The 13,155-nt window shown below is 47.6% G+C and overlaps 1 protein-coding gene across 1 annotated transcript in view; it reads right to left on the reverse strand.

Moving 5' to 3' along the window:
* HMX3 (H6 family homeobox 3) overlaps window positions 1–1,635 on the reverse strand; it is a 3,613-nt gene extending 1,978 nt beyond the window's left edge. The window contains exons 1-4 of the mRNA XM_011930301.1: window positions 1,435–1,635; window positions 886–1,285; window positions 702–791; window positions 279–424 (exon numbers count right to left, since the gene is read on the reverse strand). Coding sequence (XP_011785691.1) covers window positions 279–424; window positions 702–791; window positions 886–1,285; window positions 1,435–1,635 — 837 coding nt within the window. The remainder of the gene's footprint in view (window positions 1–278; window positions 425–701; window positions 792–885; window positions 1,286–1,434) is intronic.
* Between the last annotated feature and the right edge of the window lie 11,520 nt (window positions 1,636–13,155).

Raw genomic sequence — 13,155 nt, forward strand, 5'->3', positions numbered from 1 at the left:
AATGATGAAATCAAAATGTCATCCAAGTTAAATGCAGGGAGTATACGGCGATTGGGCGCGTACAATGGCAAATGGGATTAGGCAGGCGAAGGCTCAGCCGAGCCCCGGCCCCGCAGCCGCCTCCGCCACCGCCCCCTCCTCGCCTTCCCTCGGATTTTGGCGCTTTGGCTTCGGGCTATAAGAGCCCGCCTGTTATTGGCTTTATATAGTCCAATTAGGCAGCAAATGAGGACAAGCCTATTAGCACAAAAGGATATTGGCTCCCGCTAAAGAGGCACTCGGAGCGCTCCTGCGAGCGCAGGAGGCGAGCGAGGGACGCGGAGCAGGCGGCGCCCCTGGCCGAAGCGCACTGACAGCCGCGAGCCCAGAGACAGCGCCTGCCGCTCCCCCCTGCGGCGCAGGGACCCGCTTCCCGCCGCCAGGCCTGCGGGAGGGGGGAGGGGCGGACCAGGCCCTCTCGGGTCACCTCCGGGTTATCTGCGCTCGCAGCTGCCGCTCCCCCGCCCCCTGGGGCTGGACAGGGGCCCGCCGCCCCCACGCGGCTGGAGAGCCACGCAGCGCCGGCCCAAGAGGCAGGACGTGACCTCGGCCCGCGGAGAACTCATCACTTGCCTACCCTTTGAGGTCCGGCGACCTCAGTATTTTTCCTAAAGCCTGCTAGGAAGGGCGAGGCCAAGAAGAGAGGGATTGGGGTTCCCCACCCATCGTCCAGCCGATAGTAAGGGAATCCGCGTGTAAGTCTCGCACTGCGTCTTCAGACTCAGAAATCCGCGTGGCCTTGGCCTTTAGCCCTGGAAAATCGAAGAGTGAGGCCTTCCCCCGGGACCAGGAGTGGGTGTGCCTGTGTGCGTATGAGCGCTGACCCGGCCAAAACCCGCGCGTCACTCGGTGGGGCTGCTGGGGCAACAGCTTCTCGGCACCGACGGCTGCTCTCGGAAGGGCACTCCTCTGCTCTGGCCGCCGGTGTCCAAGGCTCGCGGCTCAACTCAGAGTCTGTGACCCAGAAGACAGCACTTTCTCCCAGGAAGTCTCTCCGGCCGGCCGGCGTTTGGAGCTGCCTAACTAACGCTTTAATAGGGGCAAGGTGAACCGAAGGCGCAGCGGCGTAACTTCCTCCGCCGCAGCAAGCAGAGGCATGCGCTGCGCGGCTCGACAGCAGCCAAGTCCTTAGAGAACCACACTGGACCTTTGCAGAATGGCTTAGTGCAAGGACACTCCATTCCATTGGCTTTGGAAACAGCTCCCCGGTTCGCACAAGAAGCCCATGGGGCAGCCATTTAAGACTCTAGATTTAAACGTCAAATAAATCAGAATTGTTTGTGGGGTCCCCTCCCGAGAGACAGTTTTCTTATCAGAGAAAGGTGACAAACTGGCCTCACCTTCTTCCACCCCGGTGAAGCTCCCGCATACGAGGGCTTTTTGGGATCCCTTTACCTCCCCACCGCTTTCTTTTTCGTTAGATTGAGCCTCGCCTAATTCAAGGCCGCCCTGCATTGGCAGACGTGACCGTGTGGGGTACCCACTTGAGACGTAGATTTTGTTTTTCGGTCCTGGGGCGTCAGACCCTCTCCCTCCAAATCTCGACGGGCATATGTAATGTTTCTTTCTGCATTCATCTACAGCAGCGAGCCCCATTTTTGCTTTGGAAATCTGGAAACGTAAATGGCGCTTCCATAAACAATTACTGTTATTACTCCCTTGAGTTTACACAGGGCTTTACTGGAATGCAAAACGCTACACCATCCAAAATCTGGATTGGAAAGGATCACTGCCCTGAGACCCCAGCAGGATGGGTCTCATACTTGGATTTTATAAGTGGAAACCCGCGCCCAGAGAGGAGGAAACTGGGCCTAGCTCGCCCAACCGCTGCTGGATACCCAGAGGTCATTTTTCCCCAACTGCGGAAGTAGCTCGATGCACGTAGGTCTATGAGGGTTGGGTGGGCACCGTCTGCACACAGCCTGCCACGCGGCCGAGTGTGTGTGGAGAGACCCCTGCGTGTGTGCCCGTGTGTTTTGGGAGCTCCACCATTCAGGGCAGACGCATGTAAACTTGGCTAGAGTTCTGACGCACGAAAGTCGCCTTTAAACTGGGACAGGTGGAAAAGCTTGTCATCTCCCCTGAAAAAGAAGCGCCCCGTCAGAAGTCGCCGAAAATGCTGAGGATTCTGTCTGGGGAGGGGGACACGTGGTTGATCACAACTCCAGGGCTAGACCCAGATGGGGAGTCTAGCCCAGTGTGGCGGGAGAAGAGTCCGGAACAGCAGCCCACGTTCCCTGCTGTGCGGCTACCCGTTCCCGGCTTTCCGGTTGTCGCCCCAAGTTCTCCGGTTGATTCCCCTCCCAGGGGCGCTGTTATGTGCTTGTGTTTGGCCAGGGAGAGGAGCTTCCCCAGTGTCAGCACTCTCAGCCCATCCTCTCAGTTTTAGGGATTGCTGGGCTGAACAGAGGGATACATTGAGTAGATCTTTCCCTTCCCCTTAGAGAAAGCTGGTGGGAGTCGGGTCTGGGCGTGGGCTCAGCCCTTCACTCGCCCTCTGGCGAGGGGTGTTGCCAGCGTTCTTGCGCTCACGACTCCATTCAAAGTAGGCAGACAGCGCCCTCTGTGGGACAGCCTCTGAACCAAGCCTGCAGGTTCCGCTGGAGAAACCCCTGTCCCGGCGCAAGACATTTAAAAACCATTGAGGTCTCGCCCTTCGCCGCCGCTGTTAGAGAACAAAAGCATTTTTTCTCTGGATCCCGGGAGAAGAAGTGGGTGAAATCACCTTCAGATCTCTGCTGATCTTTGCCTGGCCACGACAGGAAGTGGTCTCGCCTGCCTGTCATCCTCCTTCCCGCTTTTCCTGCCTCTGTTTTAGGGCCCATTCTGTGGTCCTAGTTTCGTTCTATCCGTTAGGCGCCAGTCCTAACCTCAAGCTAGGTGTTCTCCAGGAAGGACGCGGGGAGGGGACGGGCTTGCCTCATTCGTCTTCCCAGGACTCAGTGCCGTCGGCCAACCAGCGGACGAAACGCTTGTGCTCAGGAAACGCTTGTGTTAATGCCTGAATACCTGAGTGAGACGAATGAATGAATGAATGGATGGATGCACAGCTCCCTTACAGAGAATTGGCGCATTTGATTAGGGACCTTCAAATAACCTGATCATACCCCAAAGCTGTTTTTAAAGAGTTTAATGAAAATCTGAGATCTTTTGATGCTGCATTTTACAAAACCTAAAGGAGCCCAAGGAATAAGACCTTTGAGGGACCTTTCCCAGGCTAATCTCAGGCAGATGGGCTGTGAGAGCGGGTCTCTACACCACACCACCCACCCTTGGGACAAGGAGCCAAGAGGGCAGAAGGGGCCTGGAGAATGCCAGTGATTAACACCCAACTTTTACACAAAAGCATGAGGCCTGATACAGGAGTGCTTGGCATGGCATTCTCACCTGCCCCAGGCCCACCACACACACAAAGCACATACACGTTTGTGCACACACACAAGTCAGTAAGCAAGGCGCATCCCAAAGGAGGGGAGCATTTCCATATTTTCCAGGACTTCACCTAAGAGAAGGCTGCTTCCTTCCCTCCATAGCCATACTGCAGTCCTTCTCCTTGGAGCAGCTTCCTGGCACAGCCCACCTCCTTATCCATGGAGGGGGTGGTGACTGCTTAGGCTTCTAGCCAAAGCTGCAAAGTTCCCAGGCTGGAGGTCTCCACAATTAACATAGTTTGCCCTGGCCCTGATGGCCTCATTTTACCACCCACCTCTTCTGATGTGCAGGTCTTTGCTTTGAAGGCCGAATGGACAAAAGCCTGGAATTGTGATCCTGGGGAAACTGTGCGACCTACACATGCTACACAAGCTCTTTACTGGAACTTTCCTCGAAAGTTCTCTCCCACCTTTCTCGATGCCACCAGAAATGCTGTCAATGACATCTCCCTCTGGCTAAAGACTGACCCTTAGATAATACACAGCCCTGGGAAATAGGTCATAGCCAAGCTGTGGCTGATCACATATGTTTCCTGCATCACATACAATGTCCTTAGAGTGACTAAATGTCTAACCCTTTCATGACAGTGAGGGTAACAGTTACACAGAGGTAATATCAGCTCACAGTCATTGAATCCTTATTAGAAGCCAGGCATTATAACTTGGTGAGGTAAGTACTATTATTATTTCTGATTGATAGATGAGGAAACTGAGGTCCCGAGTATGACAAGGAAGAGCTGGAGAGAGTACTAAAACATTTAGCCTCATAGGGTTGTTACAAGGACAGGGCTGGCATACAGTAAGTGCTATATAAGTCCTAGCTATTGTGCTATTATTCCTCATTCATTCATTCTTCAAGATGAACCCACAGGCCAAAGTCTGTTCTTGCAGTGTTGCCTTGAGAAAGCTAACACAGTTCTACAATGGAGAGATGCCCCAAGAGTTGCTTCTTTACTTCAAGGAGGCCTTACTCTTCTATCCAGAAATGAGCCAGCTGTCCCATGTCCCCCTTTCTCTTCCTGGTTCCCTTGTCTTCTTTGAAAGTTCTTCTTACAGGGAGGCACAGTGGCTCACATCTGTAATCCCAGCACTTTGGGAAGCTGAGGTGGGAGGGCCTCACTGGAGGGTAGGAGTTTGAGATCAACCTAAACAACACAGTGAGACCCTGTCTCTACAAAAAAATTTTTTGAAGGTCTTTCTCCCCAAACCAAGAATCTTTCAAGTGCAATTATGTGCAGGTTGCTCTCTATCCTCAGAGTTCTCATTAGGGGAGAAGAAGTATAACTTACTATGCAATAAAATCCACAATTTTGAGGATACAACTTCATAAACTTTGACAAGTGTATACCCCTGAGTAATTTTTTTTTTTGAGATGGAGTCTCACTCTGTCGCCCAGGCTGGAGTGCAGTGGCCGGATCTCAGCTCACTGCAAGCTCCACCTCCCGGGTTCGCGCCATTCTCCTGCCTCAGCCTCCCGAGTAGCTGGGACTACAGGCGCCCGCCACCTCGCCCGGCTAATTTTTTGTATTTTTTAGTAGAGACGGGGTTTCACCGTGTTAGCCAGGATGGTCTCGATCTCCCGACCTCGTGATCCGCCTCGGCCTCCCAAAGTGCTGGGATTACAGGCTTGAGCCACCACGCCCGGCCCCCCTGAGTAATTTTTAACTGTACTTCCCCACCCTGAAAGTTTTCTCCTGGCCCTTTGCAGTCAATTCCCCCAAACCCCACCCTAAGAGACAACTGTTGATTTTTATAATTAAAGATGAGTTATTCTGGTTCTAGAAGTTCATCTAAATAACCATGTCCAGTATGTACTCTTTCTGAGTCTGCTTCTTTGTGTCAATGAATCTGTGCAATTCATCTGTTTTGTTGTGCAGGGTATTTTTAGCAGAAGAGTGGCACATCTGGTTTACATTTAAGTCAACTTTAGATTCATCAAGTTCCAATGGGATTCTCAACCTAAAGAAATTTCACATCCCATGAATGGAGAAAGAAAATGTGGCCTATCCATACAATGGAAAATTATTCATCAATACAAAGGAATGCAGCACTGATAGATGCTACAACGTGGATGAGCCTTTGAAAGATACCAATTGTAAAAGACCACATATTGTTTAACTCCATTTAAATGAAATGTCCAGAGGAGGCTACTTCATGGAGACAGAAAGGAAATAAGTGATTAGCAGATGCTAGGGGGATAAGGGGAATGAAGAGTGACTGCAAACGGGTATGGGGTTTCTTTTTGGGGGTGATGAAAATGTTTTAAAATTGGTTGTGATGGTGGTTGCCCAACTCCATGACTGTACTAAAACTTTCAGTGAGTAGATTGTATAATATATTAGTGCTATTTCAGTAAAGTGGTTATGAGAATATTCACCTCCCAGCCACCACGCATAGGTACAAGCTTTCCAATGCCTCTTGTCTTGAGAGCCCCATGGAGCTGGTCCAGTGACCCAGCTGGGGCTCCCCCAACCTTCCCTACATAGTTCCTCTTTCTGCTGGTGGCTGGGCAGGGGGTGAGGGATGCAAGGATCATTGGCTCAGCCTCCTGTATATGAGAAACTCTCTCCCTACAGAATAGGGGGAAGCCTAGCCCATGTAGCCCTCAGTGAGGTCATGCAAGCCACATCAGAGCTGAGCCCCTCGATAGTGAAGCCTGTCCCCATGGCCCACATTGGGCTGTTATCCAGGATGTCTCTCTTCTAGCTCTGATGTTCTTTGATTCTGTGCTTCTTCCCTCAGTGACTAAGGAATGACCCATTCTCCCTGAGCCACCACTTCTGCCACACAAATGTAGCACAATCAGAACAATCAAAGGTCATGTCATATAAGCCAAGATGACTCCTAAAGACAGCCAGGCGAGGAGTGGCTGAAGCTTCCTCCCAACAATGCCTGAGCAGCCATGAAGAGTCATCTCATTTATTCACTTAGTTAGCAATACGCCTGGGGAGGCATTGTGCCAGGCTCTGGGGATATAAGACTAAATCAGTCACAACTTCCATAATGGGGGTACAAAACTAAATCAGTCACAACTTCTGTTCTTGGGGCACTCATAGCTTAGAAATGAAAAGTGAAAAGGGAGCAAATAACGGCAATGCAATGTGAGAGGCAAAGTGCCTTTAGCACATTTAGGCACAAAGTGATCTGGGATCACAGAGAAGGAAACAACTAATTCAGTCTGGTGGTTCAGTGTAATCAGTGGAGGCTTCCTGGAGGAGGTGATCAACCAGGGTCTTGATGAGTGTGTTATCAGGTAGAGAAGGGAGAAGGACAAAGAGGTAGAGAAAATGTCAGAGCATAGCCATAGAATTTGTGGTGGGGAGGTTGGGTGCACAGAGAACTAGAGTATGGGGAACAGAGCTGGGCCAAAGAGACTGCTTCCCTTGAATTCCTGCATCAGAGATTGTGGGCCCTTGAATTCCTGCATCAAAATCAATAGGTCTTTCCACAAAGCCCATCGTATCACATTGTGATGGCAGTAAGGAGAGTATGGGCTCAGGAATCTGCAATTTTGCTAGATGTAGTAGGCTGATTTCTAGCACCACCCCTGTATCACTTTCCTAGGGTTGCCTTAACTAAGTGCCACAATCTGGAGAACTTAAAAGAATGGAAATCTATTGTTTCACAATTCTGGAGGCCAAATGTCCAAAATCAAGGAGTCAGTAAGGCCATGCTCTCTCTGAGTTTCCAAAGAAGAATTTGTTCTAGGGAAGGATACCTGTCTCCCAGCTTCTGGTAGGACAAGGTCCAAATAAGGTCAGTTCATAGATACTGGGGAGTGAGGACTTCAGCATGTCTTTTTGGAGGACACAATTCAACTCACCTGCCCACAGTGATCTCCACCTCTGAGCATTCATGTGCTTGTGTAATTCTCTCCCCTTGATTATAGGCTGGACCTAGTAACTTAATTGCAACCAACAGAATACAATAAAGGTGATGGAATGTCACTTGCATGACTGGGTTACAAGATTGTAACTTCTGTGCATTAGCTGACTCTCTCTATTCCTTTCTCAGTTTGTATGTTTTCATGAACCAAGGGTGGCCTCATACCAACAGCCAGTGATAAACTGAATTCCTAAGTTCAACAGCCTGTGAGAAACTCAATGTTGCCAATAACCACTTTGTGAGTTTGAAAGTGGATCCTTCTCCAATCAAGCTTTCAGATGAGAACACAGTCCCTGGGACAACACTTTGATTGGAACCTTGCAATAGACCATGAAGCTGAGGGTCCTGTCCCACAGAAACTGTGAGATAATAAATGTGTATGTCTTAAGCCACTAAGTTTTGGAGTAATTTGTTAAACAGGAGACAATAACTAATAAGCACAGTCCTCTAGGTATTTCTTATACCTATTAGGGTTTGAAGACTTAAGCAATGGGGAGCCATAGAAGGATTTGCCCCAGGAAGCAAGAGGACCTGATCAGCTTATGCTCTAGGAAGACCATTTAAACAGAGTGAAGGATTTGTCAGAGCAGGGAGGACCAGGAGGCTAGGAGGCTTGTTAGGAGGTGGTTAATGAGGACCTGAACTACCAGCAATTTTTAACAAATTGAATACTCCCATAAAACCAGCACCCAGATTAAGAAACCAAACATGCCAGAATCCCAGAAGGCCTCCTTGTGTTCCCATCCAATCATCCTTGCCCCCATCTCCAACAAGAATAATCACAATTCATGGATTAGTTTTGCCTGCATTTGAACTTTATTTTTTAAGATTTTATTATTATTATTATTTAGATAGAGTCTTGCTCTGTCACCCAGGCTGGAGTGCAGTGGCACAATCTCAGCTCACTGCAACGTCTGCCTCCCAGGTTCAAGCGATTCTTGTGCCTCAGTGTCCCAGGTAGTTGGGATTACAGGCATGCACCACCACTCCCAGCTGATTTTTTTTTTTTTTTTTTTTTGGTATTTTTAATAGAGACAGGGTTTCACTATGTTTTCTAAGCTGGTCTCGAACTCCTGGTCTCGAGTGATCCACCCGCCTTGGCCTCCCAAGTGCTGGGATTATAGGTGTGAACCATCATGCCTGGTCCATTTGAACTTTATATAAATAGAATCATATGTAGTTTTCTATCTTTTGTGTCTGGTTTCTTTTGTTCAAGATTGTGTTAGTGAGATGTAGTCATTTTGTTTCACGCAAATTTAAGTTTTTTCTTTTTTTTCATAGCTATTTCGTATTGCATGGGGTGAATACAACAAAATGTATTTATTCATTTTGCTGTTGATAGACCTATTGGCGATTTCTAGTTTGGGGAAGTTATACATACAACTGATAGATATATATTTTCTAACGAACATATGTGTGCATTTCTGTTCAGCATCTCCAGGAGTAGAATTGTGGACCATAGGATATATTTCTGTTCCCTTCCACACACAAGGAAAAACCAGGTGACAGAGATTCAGATGACAACAGGAAGCAAGGACCTGGGTAAGGTGAAAGCTGAGCATCCCACAGGGGATCCTGGTGCACCCAGAACTGCTCAGGTCATCCCTGCTGTGCCTCACATAAGTGTCAGGCATATACTTTGAAAAGCACGTTCTCACTCAGTCTCCCACATCTTCCTCCCGACTCTGTGGTCAGGGGTCTCTATTATTCCCTTTGAGAAAACAAAAACAAATACTAAGCCCCAGCGATGATAAACAACTTGCCATTCTCTCCTTCATCTAGTTTGCCAAGACTTTGCCCTCCCTGACAACTTGGCTCAAATCCATTGATTAGAAATTGGTACCAGGCCCTTAGCTGTGGAGAGGCTGCCAGATTGTGCTGAGGTCTTCACAGAGGGTTCAGTTTTTCTGAGATGTCGTGAAAGAAAATTCTCTCCTCCTGGTGTGGGTTCTAATGGACTTGCCAGGGAATAGGAATTGGGCTGGAAAGTGAGAAGCAGTTACCTAATAAATGCTTTAGAATCAGACAGAGCTTGCTTTAGATTCCATCTCCGTCACTTACAGGTTATGTGAATTTTAGCAAGCTGTTTACCTCTCTTAAGTCTCAGGCCCCTTGTCTAAATGACAGGCCACTTGTCAGGGGAGTTGTGAGGCTGAGGTGAGGTTGTGTGTGCAGAATGCCAAGCATGGAATCTGTCACTAATAAATGCTCAGTAAATGGCAACTGACCAAACGTTAAGGCTGGACAGACGGCAGGAGGCCAGTGACAGTGTGCCTCAGTCAGCGTAGGCTGCTATAACAAAAATACCAGAGACTGAGTGACTTAAACAGCAAACATTGATTTCTCTGAGTTCTGGAGACTGGAAGTCTGAGATCAGGGTGCCTGTGCAGTTGGTTTCTTGGTGAGGGCTTTCTTCCTGCTTTGCAGATGGCCACCTTCTTGTAACTTGACGTGGTGAAGAGAGAGATATAATCACTCAGTGTCTCTTCTTAGAGGGACACTAATCTCATTCATGAGGGCTCCACTCTCATAACCAAGTCACCTCCCAAAGGCCGCACCTCCTCATACCATAATATTGGGGATTAGATTTCAACATATGAATTTTGGGAGAGGGGACACAAATATTCAGTCCCTAACACAGGGGAAGTGCTTGAAGGCTGAATATGGGTTAGTCCTGCTCATCACTGGCCACCTGTGTGGCTTGGCTGACTCCTTTGCCTCTGAAGAGCTCAATTTTCCTTGTTTCCTCATCCATAAAGTGAAAAGCTGCAGCAGATAGATCCAGCCTGAAAGTGCTATGATTCTGTAGTGTGCTTTTCTCATTTCCTGTAGAAACTCTAGTAGATTGGACAGAATTGAAAGAGGACAGCATTCTCATACTCACAGTTCATAACTGACCTTTGATAAGGCTGGTTTTCTCAGAAACGGCAGCAAGGAGGATGTCACTTCAACACAAGAGTTTGCCCCAATTTTCTCCCTAAATGGGAGGCCCAAGAGCAACTCTAGCCCTGCACATCTGTCCCTGAAAGACATAAGTGTTTTCTAAAACTATGAAAGGATTGTCATGATCAATCAGATAAACTGATTATCTTTAAATGTGCAGGATGCTGTGATCTGTGTGGTTTGCATGCTGACCCCACCAGGGGTATGCGTTGTTTTTCTGGAATATGGGGTGACTAGAGTACTAAAAATAGAATTTAATTCAGTAAACATGTACAGGCACCCACCGTGCATTAAAACCCTGCAAAGGGGCAAGAATTCAATTGAATTGAATAGTCTCTGCTCTCTGGGACTTTACTGTCTAGGGCAGGATTCAGATAAGGGCCACAGAAAGCTAAAATGTCAAGTCAGAACAGGATAAGTGCTATCACAGAGATACGGTGTAGGTCTCTAAGATGGAGCTTTCAATAAGCACAGATGGGAGAAAGAGGCCCTGATGGGAGAAAGAGGAGAGGGTATTCCAGGCAGCAGGCAGAGGGGGCAGCATGTTTGGAGACACAGAGGGGTTGTCCCTCTCCTGTACTTGGAGCACAGTCTGTGTGAGAGAAGGGGCAGTGAGAATGGAAGTTGTCTCCAAGTCATGAGAATCCTAATAGAAAGATAGCCAGCTGGGATATTTTTGTGGCAATGGGGAGCCAGAGAAGATGTGGAAGTAAGGGGCTGCAGGATCAAAGCTGTAGTTCATGAAGATAAATCTGCCATGGAGTGAGGCTGGAGGGGAGCAGGGAGAGTCTGGTGACTGGGATACCAGGCAGGAGGTTATGGCTACAGTTCAGAGCAGAGTGCATGAGGATATGAGCCAGGAAAATGGCCCTGAGAATGGAAGAGGAAACTGGATCAGAGGGTAGACACTGAGAAGGCAGAGTCACAGGACTTGTGACTAATTAGCCATGGGAGTCAGGGAGAGGGAGCAGTTGAAGGTGCTTGAGATGAACACATTCAGGAGGAGGGTCGTAAATTACCAATTTGGATTTGAATGGACATTTCTCCAAAGAAAGATGTGCAGATGCCAACGCATGTATGAAAAGAAGCTCAATGTCACTCATTATCAGGAAAATGCACATGAAAACCACGAGATATCCCCTCACACCTGTTAGAATGCCTATTCTCAAGGAAAACAAAGACAAGTGCTGGCGAGGATGTGGAGAAATCAGGGCCCTATGCACTGTTGGTGGGAATGCAAAAATAGTGCAGCCATTATAGAAAAACAATATGGAAGCTCCTCAAAAGATTAAAAGTAGAACTACATATGATCCAACAATGCCACTTTTGGGTATTTATCCAAAAGAATTGAAATTAGGATTTTGAAGAGATATTAGGACTTTCATGTTCATTGCAGCACTATTCTCAATAGCCAAGATATGTTAACAACCTAAACATCCATTAATAGATGAATGGATAAACAAAACATGGTAGATACTGCAATGGAATATTACTCAGCCTTAAAAAGGAAGGAAATTCTGACACATGCTACAACATGGATGAACCTGGAGGACACTACGCTGAGTGAAACAAGCCAGCCACAGAAGACCAATACAGCATTGTTCCACTTATATGAGGTATCCGGAATAGTCAAATACATAGAATCAAATAGTGAAACAGAGGCCAGGCATGGTGGCTCACGCCGTGAGTAATCTTAGCACTTTGGGAGGCCAAGGCGGGTGGATGACCTGAGGTCAGGAGTTCGAGACAAGCCTGGCCAACATGGAGAAACCCCGTCTCTACTAAAAATACAAAAATCAGCTGGGTGTGGTGGCACGTGCCTGTAGTCCCAGCTACCTGGGGAGGCTGAGGCAGGAGAATTGCTTGAACCTGGGAGGCAGAGATTGCAGTGAGCTGAGATCACACCACTGCACTCCAGCCTGGGTGACAGAGTGATAGTCCAACTCAAAAAATAAAAATAAAAATAAATAAAAGAGTAAAATGGCATTCCCTATTTTATTTTTCCAGGGGCTGGGGTTAGGGACTAGTGGGAAGTTGCTAATCAATGGGCACAAGATTTCCGTTAAGCAAGATCAGTTCTAGAGACCTGCTGTACCATATCATGCCTATAGTTATCAATACTGTATTGTGTGCTTAAAATTTTGTTAAAAGAGTAGGTCTCACACTAAGCGTTCCTACCCCAATCAAATAGAATTTAAAATAAATAAATAATGTCTACGTTTCTAAAAACAATATCAGTCTTAAGATGCACCATCAATTTAATTACAAGTTTTCAGGTAAAAGAAAAAAAAACAAGAAACCACTACAATAAATGTATATATTAGGTGTAGTTTATATCCCATTTTTAGAAATGTTAAATATAAAAGCACATATATTCTTAGAACTAAGGAAACACAATAGTTTGGGGAACATAAGAGGAAAACTCGGTCTGAGGATATGACAGGTTCAATAGCTATTCAAAACAGTCACACACACCCCCTACTCGCCACCTCATGGGAGGATTGCACCTCCCACTCCTTTGATATCAAGCTTGGCCCTGGACTTGCTTTGGTCTAATGATGGGCAATTGTATCCGACCAATCCTGACTTCAGTCTTGGCCACCTGATCTGTTTAGGCCAATGAGATGGTGGCAGGCGTGTTGCAAGTAGAGGCTTGACATGTACTTGTATGGTGGACCTTGCCCTTCTGTGCAATAGTGGTTAAGAGAATTTCCCTGTGGTAGCTGCTGTCCTTTTAGGATGGGCCCCAGACTGAACAGAACTAAGCCCAATCCTTGGTAAGGAGCCAAGGCCAGTTGGACACTCAGCTTGCAGCAGAACTGAGCTTAGATCAGCTGACTCACAAGAGTAGTTATAA

This window comes from Colobus angolensis, unplaced genomic scaffold (assembly GCF_000951035.1).
Source record: "Colobus angolensis palliatus isolate OR3802 unplaced genomic scaffold, Cang.pa_1.0 Scaffold85, whole genome shotgun sequence".
In the NCBI taxonomy this organism is placed as follows: Eukaryota; Metazoa; Chordata; class Mammalia; order Primates; family Cercopithecidae; genus Colobus; species Colobus angolensis.